Here is a 23,674-nt window from a genome sequence, read left to right as displayed (position 1 = left end):
ACGAATAAAACGAACGTGTAGCAATTTATTCGCGGCTGTAGAGCGTAGTAGACTGAGAAGTTCCAAATAGGGGGTTCTTCTTTTATTCGTTATTCCAAGTTTTTGGTCTGAAAAATAAATTTTAGACGTTCATCGTAAATTATTTAATTGTATAATTTACACACCATATACGTAACGTGTTTTATAAAAATTGTAGAACCTTTTTCCAAGATCGATACCTCATACCAATGCGAGTGAAAAAATCTTTTTCCATTTTGCAATCTGAACTCTCAGTTTACGAAGTGATAAAGAACTTTTTGATTTCTTTTTGCACGAAGTCATGCCGAGATACCCCGTTTCTTCTTAAATATCCACTCGCCTTTCGTAGCGAAAATATCGAGGAAGTTTTAATTAACGTTCTAATGGTTTAAATCGAAATATATTGTAGTTAACTAACATACTAAAATTACGTGATCTTCTTTGTTCCTGATAATTATAAATTCGTCTCGTGAGAAACGGTTACCAGCTGAGAGAAGCACGATAACGGTGGTAATATAAACTTCGGTACTAATGAGTTCTACGGCAGGTCCAGGACAAAACACGGGCAAAATACGTACATATCTTGTATTAATAATTACATTTAGCGAAGAGCAATCACAATTAAGCTATGCAACGAGGACAATAGGAGCCGGGAATAAGGAATACATTTGGAGAAATTCTGTACAAGAGATGGTAAGATTGGTTGGCGACGGTGGAAGACATTGGATAAAGAGGAAAGAACGTCGGGAGAGTAATGAATAAGAAATTAAGTCTACAAAATGGGCGAACCAGAGAAGTGGACGAGCCAAATGAGGAAGGGTAACGAGATAAAAATCACGGATACAAGGAAATGCGAGAAGAAAGGCAGAAGCGAACGGCAAGACGACCTCTGCTATGCAAGCTGATCTCGTATTCGTGAACTACGTTAAAGGTTCCCAGCAGTAAAGGAGGTTTCGCGAAGCGACTGCGAATGTTTAGGATAACTACCGTCATTAACGTTGCTCCGGCTTATCTAAGGAACGAGCAGGGCTTAAACTGGCTAAGAACGAAGAGATTGTATCTAGCGTCATCCAGAACACGCCGCTGGAAATCCTGGAATTAGCATAATTATCGTAACGGTAAAACCGTTCGGTACGGAGCGAAATATCGTACAGCGAGCGACATCAATGGTGCACGGGTGGTTTCGAATTATTAAAGATAATTCGGAACCGCGTTTCAGTTTATCGGAGAACGTCGAGACCAATTAACGCGCTGTACTGCGTGTATGAATAATATAGAGACTTAGGAAACGTTATGCAGAGTGATCCATTACAGTAAGCGTGAGTGCCGCTTAAATAATTGAGTGGTTGATGATGCCGACGTTAACATTTTTGAAATCATTTTGATAGACATATTTCTCTGGAATGATCTGGAGTAGAAAGGAATTTGTTGTCTTGAATTATTTTCTAGAAATATCTGGTTTGCTTGATTATTATATAAAAGTATAGAATTTGAAAGATCCGAAAAAAAATTAGAATTAAGAACAGAGTTCTGTTTCAAAGAGAATCGATCTTTAAAAAGTATCAACTACACGTAACCCTGGTAGAGCTGAACTTTGCACACCCCTATTGTGTTTACATGGAAAGCCTATATCTACAGTCTGAATTCATTGAACACGATATGGATGACTTAGAAGTCTCGTGAAAGGATATCGCCTAATAATAGCTCCGAAGTGCAAAGGATTAACAACTTGATCATTGATCGTTTAATTAAATTGAAACTATTATTTTCGATTGATTTCAGATGGAAAGTTTCATCTGTTGCCCACGGGCGAACTCCTAGTCCACAGTCTGGAATTCAGCGATCAGATACACGGTTACAGGTGTCGAACAATGCATCGACTCACTAGACAGGTCGTCGTCAGCTCCGTGGCCAACGTCAGGATAGCGGGTAGGTTCTCAGTTTCACTACGAAAACCCGAACAAAATGGTGGGACATGACATTCAATCAATCTCACAAGTATTCGAATCTGTTTTTGTATCAGTTACGATATTGCAGTAATAAAAATACCCTATTCCATTTTCAAAGAACGCCAATGACCTTGAAATCTCGAAAAATAGACCCCTCGTGCATACTCTTGTTTTAATTACACGTTCTATCATTTTGTTCGCTACTGGAATTGGTTCGTCGACAGAGGGTCGCGGATTTTTTGCAATTACTCGCTGCATTAATCGACCTCCTCCACAGTCTCCACTTTTCTTGCAGATCACAGAGGGGTGATGCCTCCGGTGATTCTTGAAAACTCTGGCGTAGTTCACGTCGCTCAAGATGAATCAACGTCATTAGTTTGCGTGGCGCAGGCCTGCCCCACTCCCGAATATCGGTGAGTTTCTATCGCGAAGATTAATTAAGGCAATCTCGTCGGACGTCCAGGGGCTGGGTCGGCCGAGATAGATACACTTTTATTCGCGAGGGGATTGGTTAACCGACTGGCAAACATAAATTAACGCGATTACAATTACGGAGCGATAATTATTTAGGCAATCGATAACCGATTCAACGTTTGTCCGCGAATTTAATATCGGCATCATTCCGAGCCGTATAAACGAATTTAATGCAGTGTTTGCGCGAGGTAAACTGCAAAACCAAAGCAACGATCGAAATCAATTGTTCGTCTAACAGAGGCACGACGATCCTCGTTGACGAAGGAAACACAGTGATCCCTCTTATGACGCGCTACTCGGAAAACACGGTTTCTCTATGACACGGTTTTACTGGCACAGACGTCATTGTTGACGACAATTAATTAGGTTGTTTGCTCGGTACTAAATGCTCATTGTTGTTGTAATTTGTGTTTTTGATGACATTCCGAAACATTCACTCGAAACAGTTATCCAATCAAAGTCACTTATTTCGGTGAAAAATAAGGTAAGGTACAAATGAAGAATAAAACAATATTAGTTCATCAATTAACGAATGTACAAGGCCCTATGGTATCGATTCTAAGAATTCATTATTTTGAAAACCATGCATAAATGTATCGCGTAGATCGATGGTTAGGTACATTACAATGTTGTTAACTATGTTACAGTCGAGTGTGTGTATGATCCATCGGACGCTTGCTGTGGTTGCGAGAACTTTAGAGTTTACTATGTCTCGCTACGCTATTTAAACTAATTTGCATAATTTTCTATATCAGAAACTTGCGAAGATATTAAACTTCTATCATATATTTTGGAGAAATTGTTTCGTTCATTTAGGGTAGTAAATCTTGGAAATAATTAGGCGCGAGTTATTCAGTGTGCGTTTTTGGTTTGTATTTAATTTACCTAACAAAGAACGATATCAAATGTGAGGAGTAGTAAATTTCATTTCTCGTATTCATACAAATTTAATACCCAAAGATTTGTTTACTTAGGCAATTGGTAATAACACTAAAAAATTGATCAAAACGTTGTATATTATTTGCCAATTGCGAATGATATTACGAAAAGAGGAATAAATAATTATTTAATCTAGAGTGAGATGGGGGGGAGCGATTCATTTCGTAAATTATTGCCGATTACAAACAGCATTATCCACATGTAAATAAAAACATGTTTACTGAACATTTTAATTAGAAACTCAGACACGGACAATTGTTGAGACGTAGTTCAAATATAATTTAATTTGGTCGATAATTCAAGCACAGATATGATTCGTTAGTTCGAAAGCGTGTTTGAGTGTTTTTAATAACCATTTTTAGTGTTTTTTGAAGTTCTCCTTGAAATCACAAAAACCAATTGCAAATTCAACGCAATCATGCACGTATAAATGTACCAAATTTCAATAGTTTATGCCAAGTACTTTAACTGCAAACAAATCATGAAACATTAACAATTCTTTTATCCGAATAAAAATGTTGTCTACCTCGGGTACGGGTTAGTAAAAATTTCGTTTGCTTCCCGAGAACTTCCGGTATTACCCATTTTCCAGCGAGGCTTCAATAATATTGTCTCGAGGCTGTGCATTGTGCGCGCGAAAAAATCATACGACTGCGTCTTTGTACCTTTGAGACGGGCGTTCCAAACTCGTTTCCATCCATCGTCTCGCGCGCGAAGACCAGCATCCGTCTGTTCTCGGCGCTTTTCGGACACTCGGAAGGCGATAAAAGAAGAACCCGAGAAAATGCAAAAAAAAGGAAGCAAAACGGGCGAAGAAAGCGCGTAAAAAAGAAAAAAAATGGAAGGGAAGAGGAAAAGATAAAAAAATATTACGTGGATTTCTCGGACTCGGAGGAGGGGAGCGGATGGGACAGAAAAGAGGAAGAAAGGAGAGAGCCAAAGGAAGATTGAAGACGGGAATATTCGAGGTGAATGGTAAGCGAAGGAATAAGGACTGTGCGCGACTTTGATCGAGGAAAAGTGGGAGCACTCGAACGTGAAACCTCGCGAATGGAGCACAATCGGAAACTCTCCATGTCGCTTCGGGTCTACGAGGAGCCTTCTATTCCGGGACCCCTTTTTCTCTCTTGGGATTTCCGGATCTCCTTTTCCCGTTGGTCGCGTAGATATATCTATATGCGCTGGACACGAAATATATCTGAGATGGATGAAAATTTATTGGCAATATTTGTGACCAAGGCGCACTATCGAGGGGACGAATTGTGAAATACCTCGTGAACATCTCCAAAGACGAGTAGTTCGACGTTACGCTATTAACACGTTGGTCGCCATGTTACATAGTGAGCCAAGCAGCGATTCTAGCTAATAAAAATTCATACTTATCTTAGGCAGCTTTCTATGCTCGCTTTATTTGTATTAACATTTTTTTTAATTTCATACGCTTACTTGTTTCATATATAAACTGACAATTTTACTTACTGTTTAATGCAAAAACATCTGTGGAAAAATTAAATCTAGAGCTGTGAAGGTAGTTAGAATACCCTTTTAAAATAACATACTTGTTTTTATTTTCAATGCTTAAATCAGATGTACTAAACTTCTTAATTATTTTTTGGTTCAATCTAAACTAGGTCTGAAGAGATTAAATATTTTCCTAGCCGTCGGTCCTTTGATTACGAAACACTTTCGATCTAATACCAACACGCCCTATTTCTAAGAATATTGGTTCGATGCATTGAAGTATGATAGGACCATTAGAGGTAGCAATGTCACGTAGTCCGCTTTGCGTCGTAGTTTCTGTACACTCGTAAGCATCAACTATGACGCTGGTTGGAGCAATCGGCATAAGGGAAACCGTACACCGATTCAGGGAGCAAACTCGGTCTCGTTCGACGGTAATTTAGACCGTGTACAAATAGAAGCCATCGTACGTGATTGGCGCGAAATTGATGGCATAACGACAAGCTTCGCTCGATAGGAAAACCCTTGAACCGTCGTAACGGAACGGATAGATCGTTAAATTCTCGCCGAATGCGAAAAGTTCGAGCCACTTGCGCGGATTACAAATGGACTTCCGGCTCGGTCCGCGGCTCGCGTCGTCGGTTCATTCGGGAACCAGTTCAAAAAGTAGTTCCGTAACTTGAATATTATTTTTCCCTTCCTGATCGAGAAATCCTAATGCGGCTCGGGTCGCGATAACTTCTTGCATTCGAAAAACTTCCGTACTGAAGTTCCTTGATGGATCCAGAGGCGTCACTTTTAAGGTGGGAAGTGACACCACCAAAGGGGGGATATTAAATGGGAGTCTGTCAAATCTTCTCTGTGGTATTTCAACAGACGATTATTATTTTTAAATTTAATGGCTTGTGGATGTTTCTGACTGGTTATGTTTACAGGCCTTTGTAGCTTAATAAATTGATCAAGATTGTTTAATGATGGAAAGGTTGCAGTATTTTTCAGAAGGATTTCTTTTTAAGAAGGAAGCATGAAGATGATTTATTGTTTTTGTCAAATATATATAAACACCTACATACAGACCTACATACAGTCAGTCCCATAAGTATTCGTACCCTCTATATCTGTTAAAGACAGTCTACATTAAATGATTGGTTCCATATATCCAAATAATATGTACATTAATAAACTCTACGTATGTATATACTTATAATGAAAAATTTATTTGGTAACATGAAGCCTATCATTCAATCTAGACAAATTTCGTTAACAGACCTACATACGGCTACTCTAATAATACAAAAAAAGCATCCTGCGTTGCGAAGAATATACAAAAATAAATTCACCGAATACTTTTCGTGTTATGAGAATCATTTTAGCGATCCAAGCAAACCGAATCCAAACAGATTCAAGCTTTCTAATTAAGCCAAAAAAAAGACAAGGTCCGTACTATCGATAACCACAGGGTTAAAAAAATTATTTATAAAGATAGATTCCTTTTTAAAAACTAAAACAAACTGCAAACGTCGAGGGCTTGTGACATTTAAACAATTACAGAACCTGAAAAACGATGACTGAACTCCTCCTGATTTCATATCGAGTACATGATATATGAATATCATCGAAATCCTTCCAAAGGATTCTGCAGGATCTGACGCGGAAGGATATTGGTAGAGGCTGACATCGACCCTGGCGACGCCGCTGGATCCGTGTCCATCGCGAGAATAAATCGAGAACGAGGAAAGGATTGACGAAGTGAGAAACGACGAGGCAGCCTGAAGAGGAGCCCCAGAGATGATAAAAAGGGGTTGGGAGGGGGAGGCGGAAGAAATCGGGATCCGTCGGAGCGGTTCGAGGACCGAACGTGCTCCGGACCGAAGGCTGTCAAGAAGTTGGGAAAAGGCAAAAGAAAGCGGGGAATCTCGGGGATAAATGCTCGCGGTGGATGCGACTCGATGTCGTTTCTAGGTCGACGTACCCGAAAGCCAGTGAAATTGAAGCTCTCCCTCTGCGTCGCGGCCTGCCTCGCCATCTCCACGAGCCGCTTTGCCTTTCGATGAAAAATTATTCCTCGCCGGGGCCACGGCGATAGTGCTCTCCGGAAAATTGGGATAGCTCGCCGGCCGAACGAACGGAAACGCACGAAAATTATCTCTATTTTAGGGGAGAGTCGTCTTTTTCCCCGAATATTAAATCGTTCTTTATTTGAAGACTTCGAAAAACTATTCCTAAAATACGTTCAATTTCCGTCGCACCAGAAACCAGAAAGACTCAAGATATTCAAGAATTCTTTTACTATTCGAGCGTTTTCTTTCTCGCGCAGACAATTTCCATGCGATGTATTACAATGATCCAACTCCCCAACTATGCGAACGTATTATTATAGAATTCTTAAGGCTGTAATATTGGAACATTGTTATCGTACGAAATTGTTTCTGCATCGAATAGGACGAATCGTTGGCGGAGGAGTACTTCTTCAGAGAGTGTTCGAGAAAGAAATGGCTAAACGTTATTTAATTTCCAGATGGTACGCGCAAACCGGTTCCGAGCCAATGCTGGTACTCTCTGGACCAAGAACTAGACTGCTTGGTTCCGTCCTGGCGTTAGAAGCTGTGACATTAGAAGATAGTGGAATCTATCGTTGCTCAGCGGCTAATCCTGGCGGCGAAGCCAGTGCTGAAATTAGGTAGCAATTTATTGCATGCATTCTCTTCGTAAAACTTCATAACGTAAACTCGACGGTTTCCTGGTGCAAAATATTGGGTTGTCCAGAAAGTTCGTGTCAATTTTTAAGAAAAATTCAAAGACACTTTCGAATTTTTTGCCAAGTTTTTCAATGAAAAATCGAAGGACACTATTCTCTTGATTGGTATTTAAGATTTTTTTAATACAGGGCTTCTTAAACTTTTTTCATTCACAACCCCATTTATGATTGTGATTTTTTTCGCAACCCAAAAAATATGAAATAAAGATATGTTAATATTTTGAGATGATTTATTCATTAGGTAACCGGTATATATATATATATGTCTCGTCGATAGTGCTCTCTTACGACTCATTTTCTTAAGGTTTATATATATATATACGTCTCGTCTCTTCATATATATACATATGAAGAAATATAGTTTTAGAATTCGTTTAAAACATACAAAAATATGAAATTAAAAATTGCACAAAAAGTTGTCAAATTGTATTCAACATAGTTACAAAAATTACATACTCTATTTTTCATAAAAACTGTATTTTTTGCAACAACATAAATAAAAGAGAATATTGAATATTTTACATTAAAATATCGCGACCCATAGATCAAAAAGCCCTGCTTTAATAAATTAATGTTTTTCGCCAGCAAAAAAAAAAAAGAAGAAATTCTGCTTACTTTCGCTTCTCCTAATATATTTATTGAATTACATAGGTATCATATTGTTCCACGCCCTTTTAAGAAATATTCAGACTCGTACCCACCTACCAAAAATCGACACGGACTCTCCAGACGACCCAATAATTATTAAATTGGTCGAAATCTAAAACCAGCTGTAACGGGTCGAACAGTAGCAGATAGGGACAAATGTTTCCACGAACCTCTTTCGTCCCTCGGTGTGCTAAATTCAACCCCGGAAATTAAACCCTCGTTCCACGGAATATCCTGCGCGTTTCCTTTCCGTGGGCTCAAACAGCGGTAGACGTAAAGGAACGTGTTCTTCAGGCTCATCGTGACAGCCCCGTTGCACGTGGAAGTAACCCCGCCGTTGCTGAGCGTCCATTTGGGCGGTAATGCCGAATTTAGATGCGAGGTCAGCACGCATCCACAGGCAGGACCGCACTTTGTTACATGGTACAAGGACGGACGGCAGCTGCCAGGAACCGGCAGACAATCAGAATTATTGAGGCTCAACGGCATCGGTCGGGAAGATCGTGGAATGTACCAGTGTATAGTCAGACGAGCGGAAGGCGACACTGCGCAAGCCTCGGCCGAACTTCAACTGGGCGGTGAGTAACCGATATTTCACTCTAAAATTAAACTCACCCGATGATCCTTTATTTTTAATTAGACTTTCTTAAGGTTTCAACCTACCACGATGATATCATTACTTAGGCTTAACTTAATGTCAAACTATATAGAAATATATAAACATACGTTCGATAATTAATTAATTATATAAAGTAAATCATTTTAATGTGTTTGAAAAACTGTAGTATGGGATATAATCGAACACTGTTGGTTATGTGTTTGAGGCTGTCATTTATGACTCAAACTTAAGGGTTGAAAACATAAAGTAATAAAGAGTACCCTCGTAAGAATTTATAAGCAAACTGAACCTTTGAGATTACCAAGCACGAGGTTATTACGAGCCATTCCAAACTACAGTACACTCGAGAGAAAGTCTTACGTTCAAAAGGGTGCAATTCCGATTTTGCAACGTTCCTGGAGAGGCAATCAACGAATGAAATTTTCAGGGCGGTAATCTAGTATTTCTTGGCTCGCGAAACACGGAAGTACGCGAATGCACAAACGCGCGTTCCCGTTCGATCCAATTCATTCGATCTCAATTACTGAATTCCACGTACTCAGCTTCATTTCGACTACGACTGCACAAAGGAAAATTACATGGAAAGTTGCCGCGGAGTTTCGATCGGAATTGCAGATGAGGAGGGCTTCCAATAGGTCCATGCACACGTATAAATTCACTTTTCCCGGGCGCTATCCACCTTTACCGTGGCACAAAGCGAATTAGGTCATTCCCGAAGATTCATTTTCCGCTGCCGGCGACTTCATCCTTTCCGTCCGAATTTACTCGGCACGGCCGCGACGCGAATACACTCGGAACGAGAAGAAGTGTCATCGATAGTTGATGAACAAAATTATAGACCGCAACAAGGAGCGAGGGGTAATTAGAAATTTCAGAAAATGTCATTTCTGGATCTTGATATTTTGGAGTAGGATATTTCAGGAATATTCCTAGGAAATTTCGAGGCGATTCGAGTGAAAATAAGGGAGTAATTCACCATCGAAACTTTGAATTCTTTTTTCTCGAACACCTACATTTTTCGTATCTTTTCAAACTTGATACATTCATTTTACGCGTTTTTACTCGTTTATACAAAAAGCACTATACATATATCTGTTAAACAGCCAATGACGAATTGTTTATTCTTCTGAGAAATAATCTCTGTGCCAGTTCGTTGCTACACAATTAGAAAATATTGTGACGTTTTGGTAATGCGTTGATGAATAAAATAGTCGGCGTTTCAAATATTACTGGACTATGCTTCGCGAATAATCTTAAACAAAAAACAGAAATGCTTCTTAAGAATACGCGGGACCGTCATTTTGGAAACGTCGATTTCTCGCTCGAAAGGGTGACAAAGGTTGGAATCCCTTGCTTTATCGATTCACGAGAAACCCTTGATTGGTCCTCGAGATACTTTCACCTAATCGATACGGCCAAGAGGGCGCAGAGGTGACGTGTCAGGATTGACACAATGCAGGGCGTGAAAGCGATAGGTGGGGCATCGGAATCGGTAGTCAGCGTTACCGATCGCATTACAGGGAACTCGATTAACGTGGAAAGAGCAAGTCGACCACGTGGCCCGTTACGTCGAGTGCGGGGGCTCCGCTTTGAAGTGGAGAAGGCTTCTTTTACGGCGCTTTAGCTCCTCTCCAACCCCTCCTGCTACCCCTGGCCATCCCTTCTTCCCCGTTGGCCCATGTGCCACTCTTTGGTAACCGCTGCACGCCGTCTCTCTCGCCCGTTTGCCCTATATCTGGACCGCCCACCTATGGATGAGGAACGTCGTATGAAAGAGGAACGTCCCGCTGGGCGAGGGACGCAGGGGCCGAAGCCAGCCAGAGGAGAGGGCCTTTGAAACAACAATGAAGTTAGCGTCTCTCGCTCGTCAGCGTCGGTAATGCACGGAATTTACGTCAAAGGGAATTCGAGCAAGCGGTGCCGCGGTAAGGACGTACACCGCGGCTTGGAAAGAGGGACGGAGACGGAGAACGACCAGCTCGTTGCAATTTCGCTACCAGCACAGAGCTAAGAGAGGGAGGAACAAGCTACACCCCGGCGCCCCCAATGTGGACAGTGTCGAATGACTTTTCCAGAACCTGGAGTGATCTGAATGACACGTCTGATCCAATACGACTGTTTGTTTTTTATTAAAGTCCATAGGTATAAAGGGCATTTATATCCATATTGCAATCCTCTTTTCCTTTACAATATTATACAATCTTATCTCGTACATAATTTGTACATTCGTGTCTTTTTCTACTTTTTCAATATAGAATCTATTCTTTTTGTTCATTTAAGTTGTCTTACAATCCTTAAAATCCATAGAAAGTAATGAAGAAGGATGTAGATAATTATTAGAAGGTCTCATAGGTAAATATTAACTTGAATTTTCGTTCATTTCTGATCAAGCGATTCCTCCCTCGAGGAAGAAATTGCTTTTCATTTTCGACGCTTATGATGTAATAAATATATCGTATCGAATACGACGAGTTTAGTTTTCGGATACCGTGGAAAGTTCAATAGTTACACTTGCCTCCGAGGATTCGATTAACGATACCAACACGAGCAAGGAAAAATTGATTTCTTATTGCAGTCCCCTTCCATGTATTATATTTCAAGAAGTTACCGTACCGTGGACTGAAACGGGAGACGGAAACGGAGAACGACTCACCGAGCTCGTTGCAATTTCGTTACCAGCAAAGAGCCGAGGGGGTTGCAGGAGGGACAAGCTAGCCTCTAATGCCGCGAACCAAGGGGCTAACGGTGAAAACTGGAAAAAAAAGTCGTCGCTGACGAGTGCTTTGAGCCAAATCGGCGCAAAACGAATCGAGTCTCGATCGTCAGGCGATATTCTTGAAACGAGATTTTTACCTTTTACCAGGACGCGGGTTTCCATTTCCACGGTTTCATCTGGCCTCCCCCCACCGTCCAAAAAAAAAGGGAGAGAAAAAACCAGGAACGAATTTGCGTATATTAAAAACGCGAGAAGCCGAGCGCTGAATATTACGTTCCTGTTGAAATTATGGGGCACGATGCATTATGAAATTTCTCCCTACCCCCCGATGCGGCTGCATGTGCCTCGTATTTTCTCGACGAATGAAGATTCACGTTTTCGAAGATATACATTAGAGCTGGGGTAGCAGCGGAAATTTTGACATTTTTCTGTGTCAAATTTCGGAGTTCTTCACTCAGAGAAGTAGAACTTGAGAGCTTTTAACGTTGCCGTTGCTTGTATCGAAATATTTTTATAAATGAGGCTTTAGAGTTTTGAATTTTGGTTTAATACCAAATTTGGTGGGAGTATTTGAGTTTAAGATAAATTTTTACACCGATTTTTCGACAATTAAATGTGAAAGACGATGTTTAAGAGTTCATCTATGCTGGACTTTTAATCTTCTAGTCTTCATCCCCTGTCAAACTAATCGTCAGATGCACGAGTTTTCCTGGCAGATGTCAAAAATAGCACGTTACGAAAGTCCGTATCATAAACTCGGCCCTTGATGTTCCCCTAACAAGAACAAAGACACCCCAGGTTTGCCGAGCCTTTCAGGGTTCTTGTTCACGTTACGTATAACGCGTTAAAAATAACAATTACGAAATGCCTGACGCTATATTACCAATAAAGAGTCTCGCTTAATATCACGTCAATTTTTAGGAAACTTGGTACAGAGGTAGAGTATTAAATAATATTAGATGTGAAAATCTACCCTTGCATTTTCAAATGAAATATCTACGTAATTAAATCTCTCGTACGCCGACGGGGATTCAGGAAAATGATAAATATGAATCAAATTTGGTTTTTATCAAACAGTAACATGGCTTGAATAGAAAGTATAGTTCCGAACAGAATTCCACGTGTGATAGGATATTTATCTATAGGAAGTCTCTAAGGATATAGGGTAGGGGACGACTTCTGGATGGACCCATTGTTCTGTTTTCTATTGGCTTGTGATATGTGAAATGTCCATTCGATGGTAGCCTCCCTAATACTCTAAAGGGAATTGTAGTCGAGTCAGATACACGTCAAACTGTCAGGAAACTCGCAGAACAGGTTGGCGTGAACGCTGTGATAGTTTCCAGACACCCGAGAGAAATTGGTATAACCAAGAAGCTTGAAAAGTGGACACGTGAGGCTCGATGAGAATCAAAAGTCAGCCCCCCTCCTCGTCCTTTTGATCCTTTTTCTCGTGTGGTCGTCCCCTTGCTATTTCTGATCATCATGCATTCCAAATAAAACAACCCCTTTGCTTCTTCTACTTTTGTCTTGCGCCACTTTGATGTCTTTGTCATTTTTCTCCCTTATTCTAGAAACTCTATTATTTTTGTTTCTTTTCTATAATTGTCAATTGTTATGTTTTGTAAACATTGGTTCACTACTCTCAGCCATCTGACGTCTAATATAGCTGTCCCTAATCAGCGTATATCTAAATACTGATCTCTTTTATTTCATTTAGCGTTAGTTCAAATTGTTATCTGTAGTTAGAGACATCATTAAAGAAACTTGAAGGGAACGAAGGTGAAATAATATTTATCACTTATAAATTTAACTTAACGTACAAATAATCACTTACACGAAATTCAAAGTTTCAATGAGATCGTTGAGATCGACAATCTTAAAGTTTAACCCTTCATTTACTCAATTTTCTCACGGTATTGTATTAATTAAACGCTTTAAAACCTATTATGACTCTCAAATCCACTTCTGTGAAGATCGTTCTTAATTGTTGGATGGCAGCACAAGCTTTCTTTTTGGAAGCTTGTTAGAGACGACTCTACAAAATGGACGCATAGATTTTAAAAACATTTGAGAAATTCAGTGAATAAAGGGTTACAAATATTTCGTTCTAATCTCGAGAGATACAATTACAACGAAAATATAGTACCCTTTGAGCCATCGATCCTTTCCCCTACTTGGTTCACCCTATATTTTAAGTCAGATTAGAACGTGACATTTTTAAACGAGAGAGTAGGAATCTCATTTTCAAGCCTGTAGAAACGTTACTTTGTTCACGTGCATAAATATCGCGAAAAATACGAAGTGATATTTCAATTTCCGAATTGTCGGGAAATCAATGATCCAGAGGCTCCCGTGACTTGCTTCGCGCGCTGTTCGACACGCCCAGCCCGCGTCTTCTTTATCGCGCAATTTTCCGCGGCAAGCAGACAGAATAAATACCACCCGGGTATCCTCCGTTTCACCAAAGTCCGAGAAATGAGTTTCTCGCGGTCTCGCGAATACGTATCGGCGATCGCTCGGAGGCATCGAGACGAGGTTCATCAATTTCCTCACGGATCGGCGGGCACCGTCTGCGGAGCATATCTCTATACACCACCTATACCTGTATATACCACCTAGACGAAAGCACTCCAGCTATCTCTTCCTCTCCGTTTACCTCTGCCGACTTATAAACGACGGAACTGTCCTTTGTAACGCGACGCCCGAGCATTTTTAATGACGACGAAATCGACACTTTTAATTATGAAAAGTCCCTCCTCCCCCGTCACCCCTGTTCCGTCCCGCGTCGCACGAGAAACCCGACTTCGATCTTGGACTTTTCGTACCTTTGCCATCCACGGTGCTTTCCCTCTTTCTTTCGTCGACGACGCACACCCACGGCCATCTCCCGTTCCCTTCGTCGTGTCGTCGAGATAGAAACATCGAGAGAAAAAAAAATATTCACCGCGCTTCCGTCGCAGCGAGCCCATTGTCTTTCGTTTTCTATCGCGATGCGCGGCAGGCGTGGCGGCTTTCAGAATCAAGAATCTCTCCCGTGGTCTTTCACGCTCTTGCCTCTTGTTCTTTCTTCTCTTCGGCCAACGGGAATTCTACTTTCGTTGATATCCAGGTCCGCGACGCAGGAGCGTATCGTTCTTAACGAGATGGATTCGATTGCGTCGCGGTCATTGTACCGCGCGAATGGCTGGGATTGATCACTGACTCCGCTGACTTTTATCTTTTCTTCTTTCTTTCTTCTCTCTCTTTACTTTTGCCCTCGTCCCACGGTCCCTTTTCATACGCGACCCGAATGGAACTCGGCTGATCGAAACCACGAACGTGCGCGGATGTACGGCCATTGAAAATGATTTGTCTCACCTGTTGTATTTCTCTCGACGTTTCTTTCGGGCGAGCTTCGAGGCCCCCTGTTACTTCGAATGAGTGTTTGATGCCGCGGTGACTGGATAAAAGTGTGCCTGACGGAAAATGAGGGTTAGCAGGATACGTATGTGGTGGATGTGTTGGCTCGCGTGATGGATTAATGTAAACGTCGAAAGTATCGGTGATACGTCGGAATTTTTGACAGGCGAATTGATTTAACGGAAGGGGCTTCTGTTTTCTTAACGATGTAGGGTTTAAGGAGGTGGACCATTATGAGACCACTTTTAACACTATGCTTATTGCACTGCAACACATATGCCTATTGCACTGCACACTGTTGCACTATTGCAACACTATGCCTACACCTATTGCTTGGTTATTTTAAGTGCGTAACTGTCGCTTCAGTTATTGCACTGATACATACAATTATTACTATTTTTCATAGAATACGATTATTGTATACAATACGATTGTAGACAATACAATTACTATTTTTCTTGACATTACTTTGTCTTACATAACTCCTTAATTTTGGTTTTAGACGCGCCACCAATGCTGCTGTACTCCTTCATCGAGCAAACGCTGCAGCCTGGACCTGCCGTATCCTTGAAATGCTCTGCAGCAGGAAACCCTACGCCGCAAGTCTCTTGGGCCTTGGATGGCTTTCCCTTGCCAACCAATGGAAGGTAGGGCACCATTTAATTACATGTAATCGAATACGTATCATCGTATTCAAACGAATAAGAAATTAAAATACGTACCGAGCGTTGAGGCTGATGAGATTCGCTATCTACAGCACAGCATGATAAATATTCATAATTGAATCTCGTCAGATTGTATTATTTTATCTTAAAAACCCAGACCTAACCCAAACAACCCTAACAGCTTCTTAACCGCGACGAAATGAATTATAAATTTCACTTCTGATCCCCGAAAATGACCTAAAATTAAATAATCCAAATGATGATGGAACCTACTCGAAGATCAAAATGGAAACCTTTAAATGGTAAGCCAGAAATCAAACAAAATCTTGCAAGATAACCAGATCAAAAGAAAAGACGCAGGAACTTATTGAATCTAATACCAGCCACGGTAATAATATCATCGATTTACGATGCCGGTCGCGGTAATAACAATATCGACTTTATTACGCCGAAACTGCCAATACAAGAGGTACTTACACGTCTATAAAAATAGAACAGCCCGCAATAACGTAACGCGCGATATTCAGCACAAATTGCCGCCGTAAAACCTAATCCCCGTAATGAAAGTCCGTCGACGAACATCTTTATATCCGACGCGTCGATGGAACGCTGAGGCAGAAGCCGAAAGCTCCGTCCCTTGTTCGGAACGTCGCGCGCGAACGCACGGTGTCATAATTCACAAAGGATCGTTCTAACGCGTCCTCGATGCCTCGTAATTAAAACGCAATCTCCCGTCGTCGATGGCCGCGGCCGCATCTGCAGCGGGGCCAATTTCAATTTCGAGTGCAATATCCAGCCAAGGAGCCGGGGATATTTATTGCCAAAGGCCTGGAGAATGGAAAATGCGGGGCGCGGGGGACGGACAGGAGGATACGACGACGCGAGATTCTCGCGCGGTTTAACGACTGATAGACATAAAAGACGTCCTGTGATTCTTCGGCTGGTGCCGTTTTATCGCTCTCAACCATTTCCTTCCCCAACTACGGGAAACGGCCCCTCTCCTCTCGTGCATCTATCCGCAGCCCCGGGCGAAACGCGACCGATTCGCTCGTGGAAAATATTTGCCATTTTATTCGCGTACAGTCGGAGGCGGATGCGGACTAATCTCGAGGCCCGAGGGTGATCGCCGCGATGAATCCCGAAATGGCACGAGTTCGTTGACAATTGTTTGCGGAAATAGGCTTCTTGCTTCTCGATACATTGATTTTCAAGTTGTTCTCTGGGTTTTGAGAGGCAGAGATGTTTCAGAGTCGGGGAGGTAGAGAAGGTGGAGGGTAGAAGGTAAAGAATTGTTGAATTGAGGGTTAACAGTAGGGAGTAGAAGCTGGAAAGTGGACGTTGGGGAGTAACGAGTTAACTCCGAATGTTTATGCGTGTATGGAAAATGAACATTTAGGGAAATCTTTGAGAAATGCAAAAATGGGCACAATGAAAACAGTCGGCCCCATAAATGTTTGTAACATGTCCTTTAACGAAATTTGTTAACCTATTATTTAAATTAGACAGAGTTCTTCAATAAACGTAGAGGATACGAATACTTATCGGACTGACCGTACATAAAATATCAACGACAATGTACATGTATACCATTCAAAACAATGAAGCATACTTTCATTCAAGTTTCAATCCATTTTTCGTATCTGTGAAAATATGAATTTGCATAAACATTCGCAGTCTGATGTGGTGACTAAAAAACGGAAAATAGAAAGTAATGAACAGAGATTACAGAACAAAAAATAGTCCATTTTATTAAACTAAAAATAGATAAGCATGTAAACGGTACGTAGTGAAAAATTGCGTATCTTCGAATTCGCGTTGACTCGAGAGCTCTCTGTAAACGGAATTAATGGTTTTATTGAAATGCCTCGTTCCATCCACGCATCGCAACGCTGTAATTAAAAACTACTTACTGCAACGTGCAGCGAATTGGACGTCGAAAATTACCTGTCCGGTGGAAGCTGAGTTAACCGTTAATTTGCAAACTTTAGTTAATTATTAACTTTGATTGAAATTTGGTTCGCAGTACCCGTGTTAATTGATAACTGTTAAATATGGCTTCCGTTGGCCTACTTTTTCGATGGAACGTCTGTGTCAATGCTAACAAGGGGACTCCGCAGCTGTTACACCAGAGAGTTTAATAATATTTAGAAGAATGATGAAATTTTGGGATATATCGTGCTTTGAGAAGAATTTTTTTAAGAGTAATCAAGAAGGCTTGTAATGCAAGAGTCTTTAAATTCAAGTCTGGGAATCGGAACCTCGTAGAATTTAATTTCGACGATTGTTTAATGCATCAACGTAATATTTGAACGTTGATATGTATCTGTATTAAAAGGTAATTGGATTGGTTTCGCCACTGTCGATAACTCGAATACTGCCAGACCTGATCCCGACCACACAGTGAAAGCTATACCCAACACCTGGAGCCATAAGACAGGATTTAGTCTGTTACGAGTTCGCGAAACTAAACACTAATGATCCCAAGGCATGAAACTCGAACCCACCCAGGTCAGATTCGTGGCATCCTATACGCGAACTTGGTGGGATTTTAGGTGTCCAGGAGAATCCAGGGGGAGCTTCGTGGTTACGAAGGACTCTGGAGAGTTGCGGAGTATGGGAGGATTTAGAGCAGTGTTTCTCAAACATTACTGACCGCGGCTCACTTGAAAAACAGACGTAACCCCATTTGCATATTAACCCATTCCATAACTGCCTCTTTGTCGATGTCATTTTACAGGAAATGAACCCACAAATGGCACCCCTAAAATGTCAAAATATGCATTAGTGGACTTTAAACTTATCGCCATTTGTTAATTAATTCAAATTACGAATTAAGTCGAATGAAAATTGAAATTATAAAGAAGAATATTAAGTGCCGAAATAAAAGTAACTGTTCCTCGTGTTTCAATATGAATAAAACCATTATAAACTGGAAAATAGACCGTTAAAAGTTTGAAACAGCTAGAATTTTGTTCCTGGTTTCATCGACGCTATTTAATATTCATGACACATTCACTATTTTTCATTCTATTTTTGTTGAACGTAATAGCAAACTAAATTGGATGTTAACAAATATTTCCCAAACCCTCCGTATTCGAACCACGATGTAGTGAATATTATTTTTTTTTTTCAATGCGCAGAAGTCATTTTCGTTGCAATTATAATTCTGATTAATTTCACACAAAGGTCACACATACAGCGGTACGCTGAGTACACGCGTACTTCTTGCTGTTTAGAGTGAACATTGTGCGACACGTTTCATTGAAAAAAATTCCCGTTTCGTGTTCAAAGGTTCGTCATAGGTCAATACGTCACAGTCCACGGTGACGTTATATCGCACGTCAATATCAGCCACGTGATGGTGGAGGATGGAGGGGAATACTCTTGTACGGCCGAAAATCGAGCCGGAAAAGTCACTCACGCTGCTCGCCTCAACGTTTATGGTAAAATTAACATTCGATTGATTATTGAAGCTCGATAATGAAATACTTGCTTAGATATAGAACACTTCCTCCTGAACAATTTCTCTTTGACGTTTCTACGTCACTTTATTATTAAACCGTAGACATTTACGCAGATTTATATTGTTGCGGTTTCAGATGTAGAATTCAGATTGAAATGAAAGTATGTTTTATCGTTTGCGTAGTATAATATCCAGTTTATTGCTGATGTGTTATATATTTTTGCATTTTTGCATATCCTCGTAAATTTTCGGCATGTTTGCGTTCGCTATTCATGCATAAATATCCGTTTGTATATTATTTTCTGCTTTTTTAGTTTAAGTTATTTAAGAACAAAATGCTGATTTAAACATCAAAAGCTGAACAAGTGAACGTCTACTCTGTACTAAGCATTACGTAACGCGAAATTCTAAAGGAAAGCGAAGAAAGAAGTAGTATTACCCCGTATGTGGTCAGACAACGTCACCGAGGTTGATTCCTTGCCTTCGTTCGGTCGAGGATATTCAATACTAGTTTTTCTGCGTTCAAAATTTATACAGTAGAGAAAATAAGGAAACTATCGCATACTTGAAAAGTAATGAATAATAGAAAGAGATTTTTAAAGCTGTCTATGATAATTTCACGGGAATGTAACTTGATATAAATTAATTTCTCTACGAATACTTATTACTAGACTGCGGATCTTTGTGCAAAATAAAATCTTTGCAAACATACTTACACAAATTGAACCTAAATAGGAATTTATTTCACTCTGAATATATTATAATATGAACTTTACTTTCAATATTTTTTTTTTATATTATCGCATATCGCGTGTATTTGAAGTTTCTTGCAAATTCAAATTTCCTATAAATGCATAAAAATCCGAAGACTACTTATTGCACTGACCGTATATGTGGAATTCCAAAAACAACCTCCTCGCAGTCATTCGTTTTCATTGTTAAGAAATATTCATTTTGCTGGTATGTCGACCAAAAAATCAAGCATACATGTTGGCAATGGTTAAACAGAGTGTCTTCTAATTTTAGCCACCAGTGTCACAGTATTCTCCCATTTCAGGACTTCCATACATCCGACTAATCCCAAAGGTGACCGCGGTGGCTGGCGAGACTCTTCGCCTGAAGTGTCCAGTCGCAGGTTACCCCATCGAGGAGATCAAGTGGGAACGAGCTAATCGCGAGCTGCCGGACGATCTTCGTCAAAAGGTCCTCTCGGACGGTACTCTGGTGATCTCGAGCGTGCAGAAGAAGGGCGACGCGGGGGTGTACACGTGCTCGGCGAGGAACAAGCAGGGCCACAGCGCGAGAAGATCAGGCGACGTGGCAGTGATCGGTAAGGCCTCACGTTCGATTCCCTATTCTACGAGCTGTTACAGGTGACCCGAGAGTTGCGAGCGATCCGAAGCGACGGGAAGCGAACTGGACCAAGAGGACTCGAACTCCGTCGCGCGTCGTAAGGTCCATTTGCTCCGAAAAGCAACCGATAAGAAAAAGGGGGATGAATTTTTAGGCTTCCATGACGAGCGGACGACGGCTTCCCGTGGATGTCGCGTTTATCCTCGTCTATGCTTCTCGTGTTCACGAGCTGTCGTTGTTGTTATTATTCCAGTTCCTCCCAAAATTAGCCCATTCACGGCAGATCGTGATCTTCACCTCGGCGAACGAACCACGTTGACTTGCTCGGTGACAAGGGGCGATCTGCCACTCTCGATCTCCTGGCTCAAGGACGGACGATCGATGGGCCCCTCGGAGCGTGTCAGTGTGACCAATATGGACCAGTACAATAGCATACTGATGATTGAAAGTTTATCTCCAGATCACAACGGCAACTACTCGTGCGTGGCCCGTAATCTGGCCGCAGAGGTATCGCACACGCAGCGGCTTGTGGTTCATGGTAATCCTCCTCTAGGCCCCCTTCACTTTTGCCCGACGACCGCCTGACCGCCCGAAATCTGTACGAGTGACGATCGGTATGCGTGCGTACACGGTTTGCCCACACTCGAGAATGAATCGCGTGAGGATCTCGAATCGCTGATCTCACACATCACTACATATGTATATATATATACATATTCGTGGCGCATCCAGAGCGACGTGTCCACACGTTCACACGTTTGCTTACTCGACCTCCTAGACCACCGGTGTCTGACGTTTGCGCTGTTTGCCGCTGTAAATAGCTTTCGACGTTGAGAAATCGATGAGAAACTGTGGATCGCACAGCCCGTTCGGTTCTTACGCGTTCATTCGAGAAGGATTTTACTACGACGCCTAAAGACGTCACACAGGAACGTAGAGACCTGGTGACGCGTTCTCGATGAAAGCTCACGCTTAGCGTGGCTCCATCCTCCTGCACGAGACCTGCCACGTCCTATACAACGTCCTTCGTCCTTGCGTCCACCTTTCGAAACGATGTTCCGCTCGGCTGAAAGCTGTTGTCTGTTTCGACGAATCGATGGTTCCATCGAGATAAAAGAAATTAGAGTTTTTTTCTACGAAATTGACGGTGATTTTCGAAGGGTGGACGGACTTGCTAGCTCTTGCGTTGAGAACGATCGTATGCTGCGTGAGTGTGCGATGCCATAATTATGTGTACAAGGTGTTTTAAGGGCGGCAGGGGCAGGTCCGCGGCGGGGCCACCCTCTCTCTCCTCTACATTGCTACGTTACTATACTGCCTCTATTGTACATATTCTACGTATATATATATACATATTATATTCTATATATATCTATACATATACATGGACGTACTACTGTCTATATAATATATATATACATACCGCTATTATGAACCGTATATATATATATATATTTACATATATATATAAGAACACATGTACCTGGTACAAAAAAATGGTTCTTGCGTTTTTTTTGGTGCCATCTTTTTCTCGCTCTCACGTATGGTTCTCTCTTCTCTCTTGACCTTTTCCAGTACCCCCTATTATTGAGCCATTTACGTTCCAAGAGGGACTATCCGAGGGGATGCGGACGCGGACGGTGTGCGGGGTCGCGGCGGGTGATCCACCCCTGACCATATCCTGGCTAAAAGACGGCCAAACCCCTTTCCCGTTGCCACCGACACTGGCATCCGTCGCAAACATCTCCCAACTGGATCCTTACTCAAGCCTCCTCAGTATAACGAACCTCGCGGCCGAGCACTCCGGCGACTATACCTGCGTCGCCGCGAACCCCGCCGCCGAGGTCAGGTACACGGCCAAGCTACAGGTAAAAGGTAACTAGATGATCGGCGACCCTTATCCATCATGGTCCCGGCGCCCTTTAACCCTGACCGCTGTGCTCATCGATCTCGACGAAGACGTGTTCTCGATCCCTCCCGTGTCTCGTCAACCGCGACATCGTCCCAGCCATTACTTTCCCTTTGAACCGAATTTATGTTCGTCGGGCGCGTTCGCGTCAGGGTGTTTCTTTTTACTAAGCTAAATTTCGTGTTACCCGATTCTCGCGTTTCCTCGGGGCGCGGGTTCGGTCTGATTTTTATTTGGCCATTATCGAATTATTTAGAAGCGAGACACCGAGAGTACGTTGTCTGTTCTCGGAGGTTAAACGAGGGTTTATTTTGAATTTAGTTTGAAGTACTGGTAATCGATACAGGGACTATTATTGGGAATACTGCAGACGGTCAGTTCTATAAATATTTGTACCCTGTAGGTCTGTCGAAGAAATTCGAAATTAAGCGACAGATTTAATGTTTACAAATAAATGTTTTGTTAGAAATGTGTACATGAATATGCCTTATACTTGTATATATTTGTAACGTGTAATTTATTTGGGAAACATCGAATCTATTATTTTATTTAAACAAATTTCTTCAATAGACTGGTGTTTCTTCGGTATACGACGCGGATTCAAGCCAGAGGTCGAATTTCATTCTAAATTATAATGCTTGTACCGTTTACCAGAGTTTTTAATTAGGTTTTTCAACTCGCAAGCATTAATTGTAATTTTATTTCAAAAGTATGTTTCGTGCGGAAGTTGTTTGGCCTCGAGGAGGACATCGCGTAGTTTAAAATTACAATTACTATCTTTTGTTGTTTCATAGTGAAAACGACGAGTACACTTCGGTATTAACTAAGATTTTTTCAATGTAATTAATAATTTGTTTTAATTGCCAGTTTTAATACTTTCAGTATTATTTCTGAGTACTGTTGAAAGTATAGAATGGTCAGATATAAAAAAGTGAATAAAATTATTGCGAATATTTGGAGAAAGAGAAATTCTCTCTCTACCAATCAATTATTCGATTGACCTATTTTAAAAGCCCTCGATCTATCATTTCGAATATACACACGTCTGTATATTTTACAAACTGCCTTTTTGGAAGAGAATACCTTTTGCGCATTAAAATTGGCATGACGAATAACAAGTAATTCTGATGATTAAATACAAATAAAAAATCCAAAAATCACTTCACTTAACGATATAAATGTCGTCGAGGTCGAAGCCCGTCCCAAAGAACCCGATTAAACGCTACATCCCGAAGAATCCATCGAATCCTCCCTCATTATTATCGTTATCATCGTCCGTTAACCATCGTCATGCCATAAC

At 41.3% G+C, this 23,674-nt stretch overlaps 1 protein-coding gene across 8 annotated transcripts in view; it reads left to right on the top strand.

The window, feature by feature from the left end:
• LOC128876028 (cell adhesion molecule Dscam2-like) overlaps positions 1 to 23,674 on the top strand; it is a 156,378-nt gene that overhangs the window by 109,182 nt on the left and 23,522 nt on the right. For 4 of the 8 annotated variants that reach the window (XM_054122122.1, XM_054122121.1, XM_054122119.1 and 1 more), the window contains exons 4-11: positions 1,801 to 1,947; positions 2,263 to 2,380; positions 7,360 to 7,521; positions 8,542 to 8,825; positions 15,487 to 15,631; positions 18,941 to 19,092; positions 20,170 to 20,442; positions 22,041 to 22,340. In XM_054122122.1, the coding sequence (XP_053978097.1) occupies positions 1,801 to 1,947; positions 2,263 to 2,380; positions 7,360 to 7,521; positions 8,542 to 8,825; positions 15,487 to 15,631; positions 18,941 to 19,092; positions 20,170 to 20,442; positions 22,041 to 22,340 (1,581 nt within the window). Of the gene's footprint in view, positions 1 to 1,800; positions 1,948 to 2,262; positions 2,381 to 7,359; positions 7,522 to 8,541; positions 8,826 to 15,486; positions 15,632 to 18,940; positions 19,093 to 20,169; positions 20,443 to 20,718; positions 21,004 to 22,040; positions 22,341 to 23,674 lie in introns of all 8 variants that reach the window. The other 4 variants (XM_054122123.1, XM_054122120.1, XM_054122126.1 and 1 more) reach the window with 2 other exon arrangements.

The sequence above is a fragment of the Hylaeus volcanicus genome, chromosome 4, assembly GCF_026283585.1.
Source record: "Hylaeus volcanicus isolate JK05 chromosome 4, UHH_iyHylVolc1.0_haploid, whole genome shotgun sequence".
NCBI classification, from domain to species: domain Eukaryota; kingdom Metazoa; phylum Arthropoda; class Insecta; order Hymenoptera; family Colletidae; genus Hylaeus; species Hylaeus volcanicus.
This window is presented reverse-complemented; position numbering and strand designations above follow the sequence as displayed.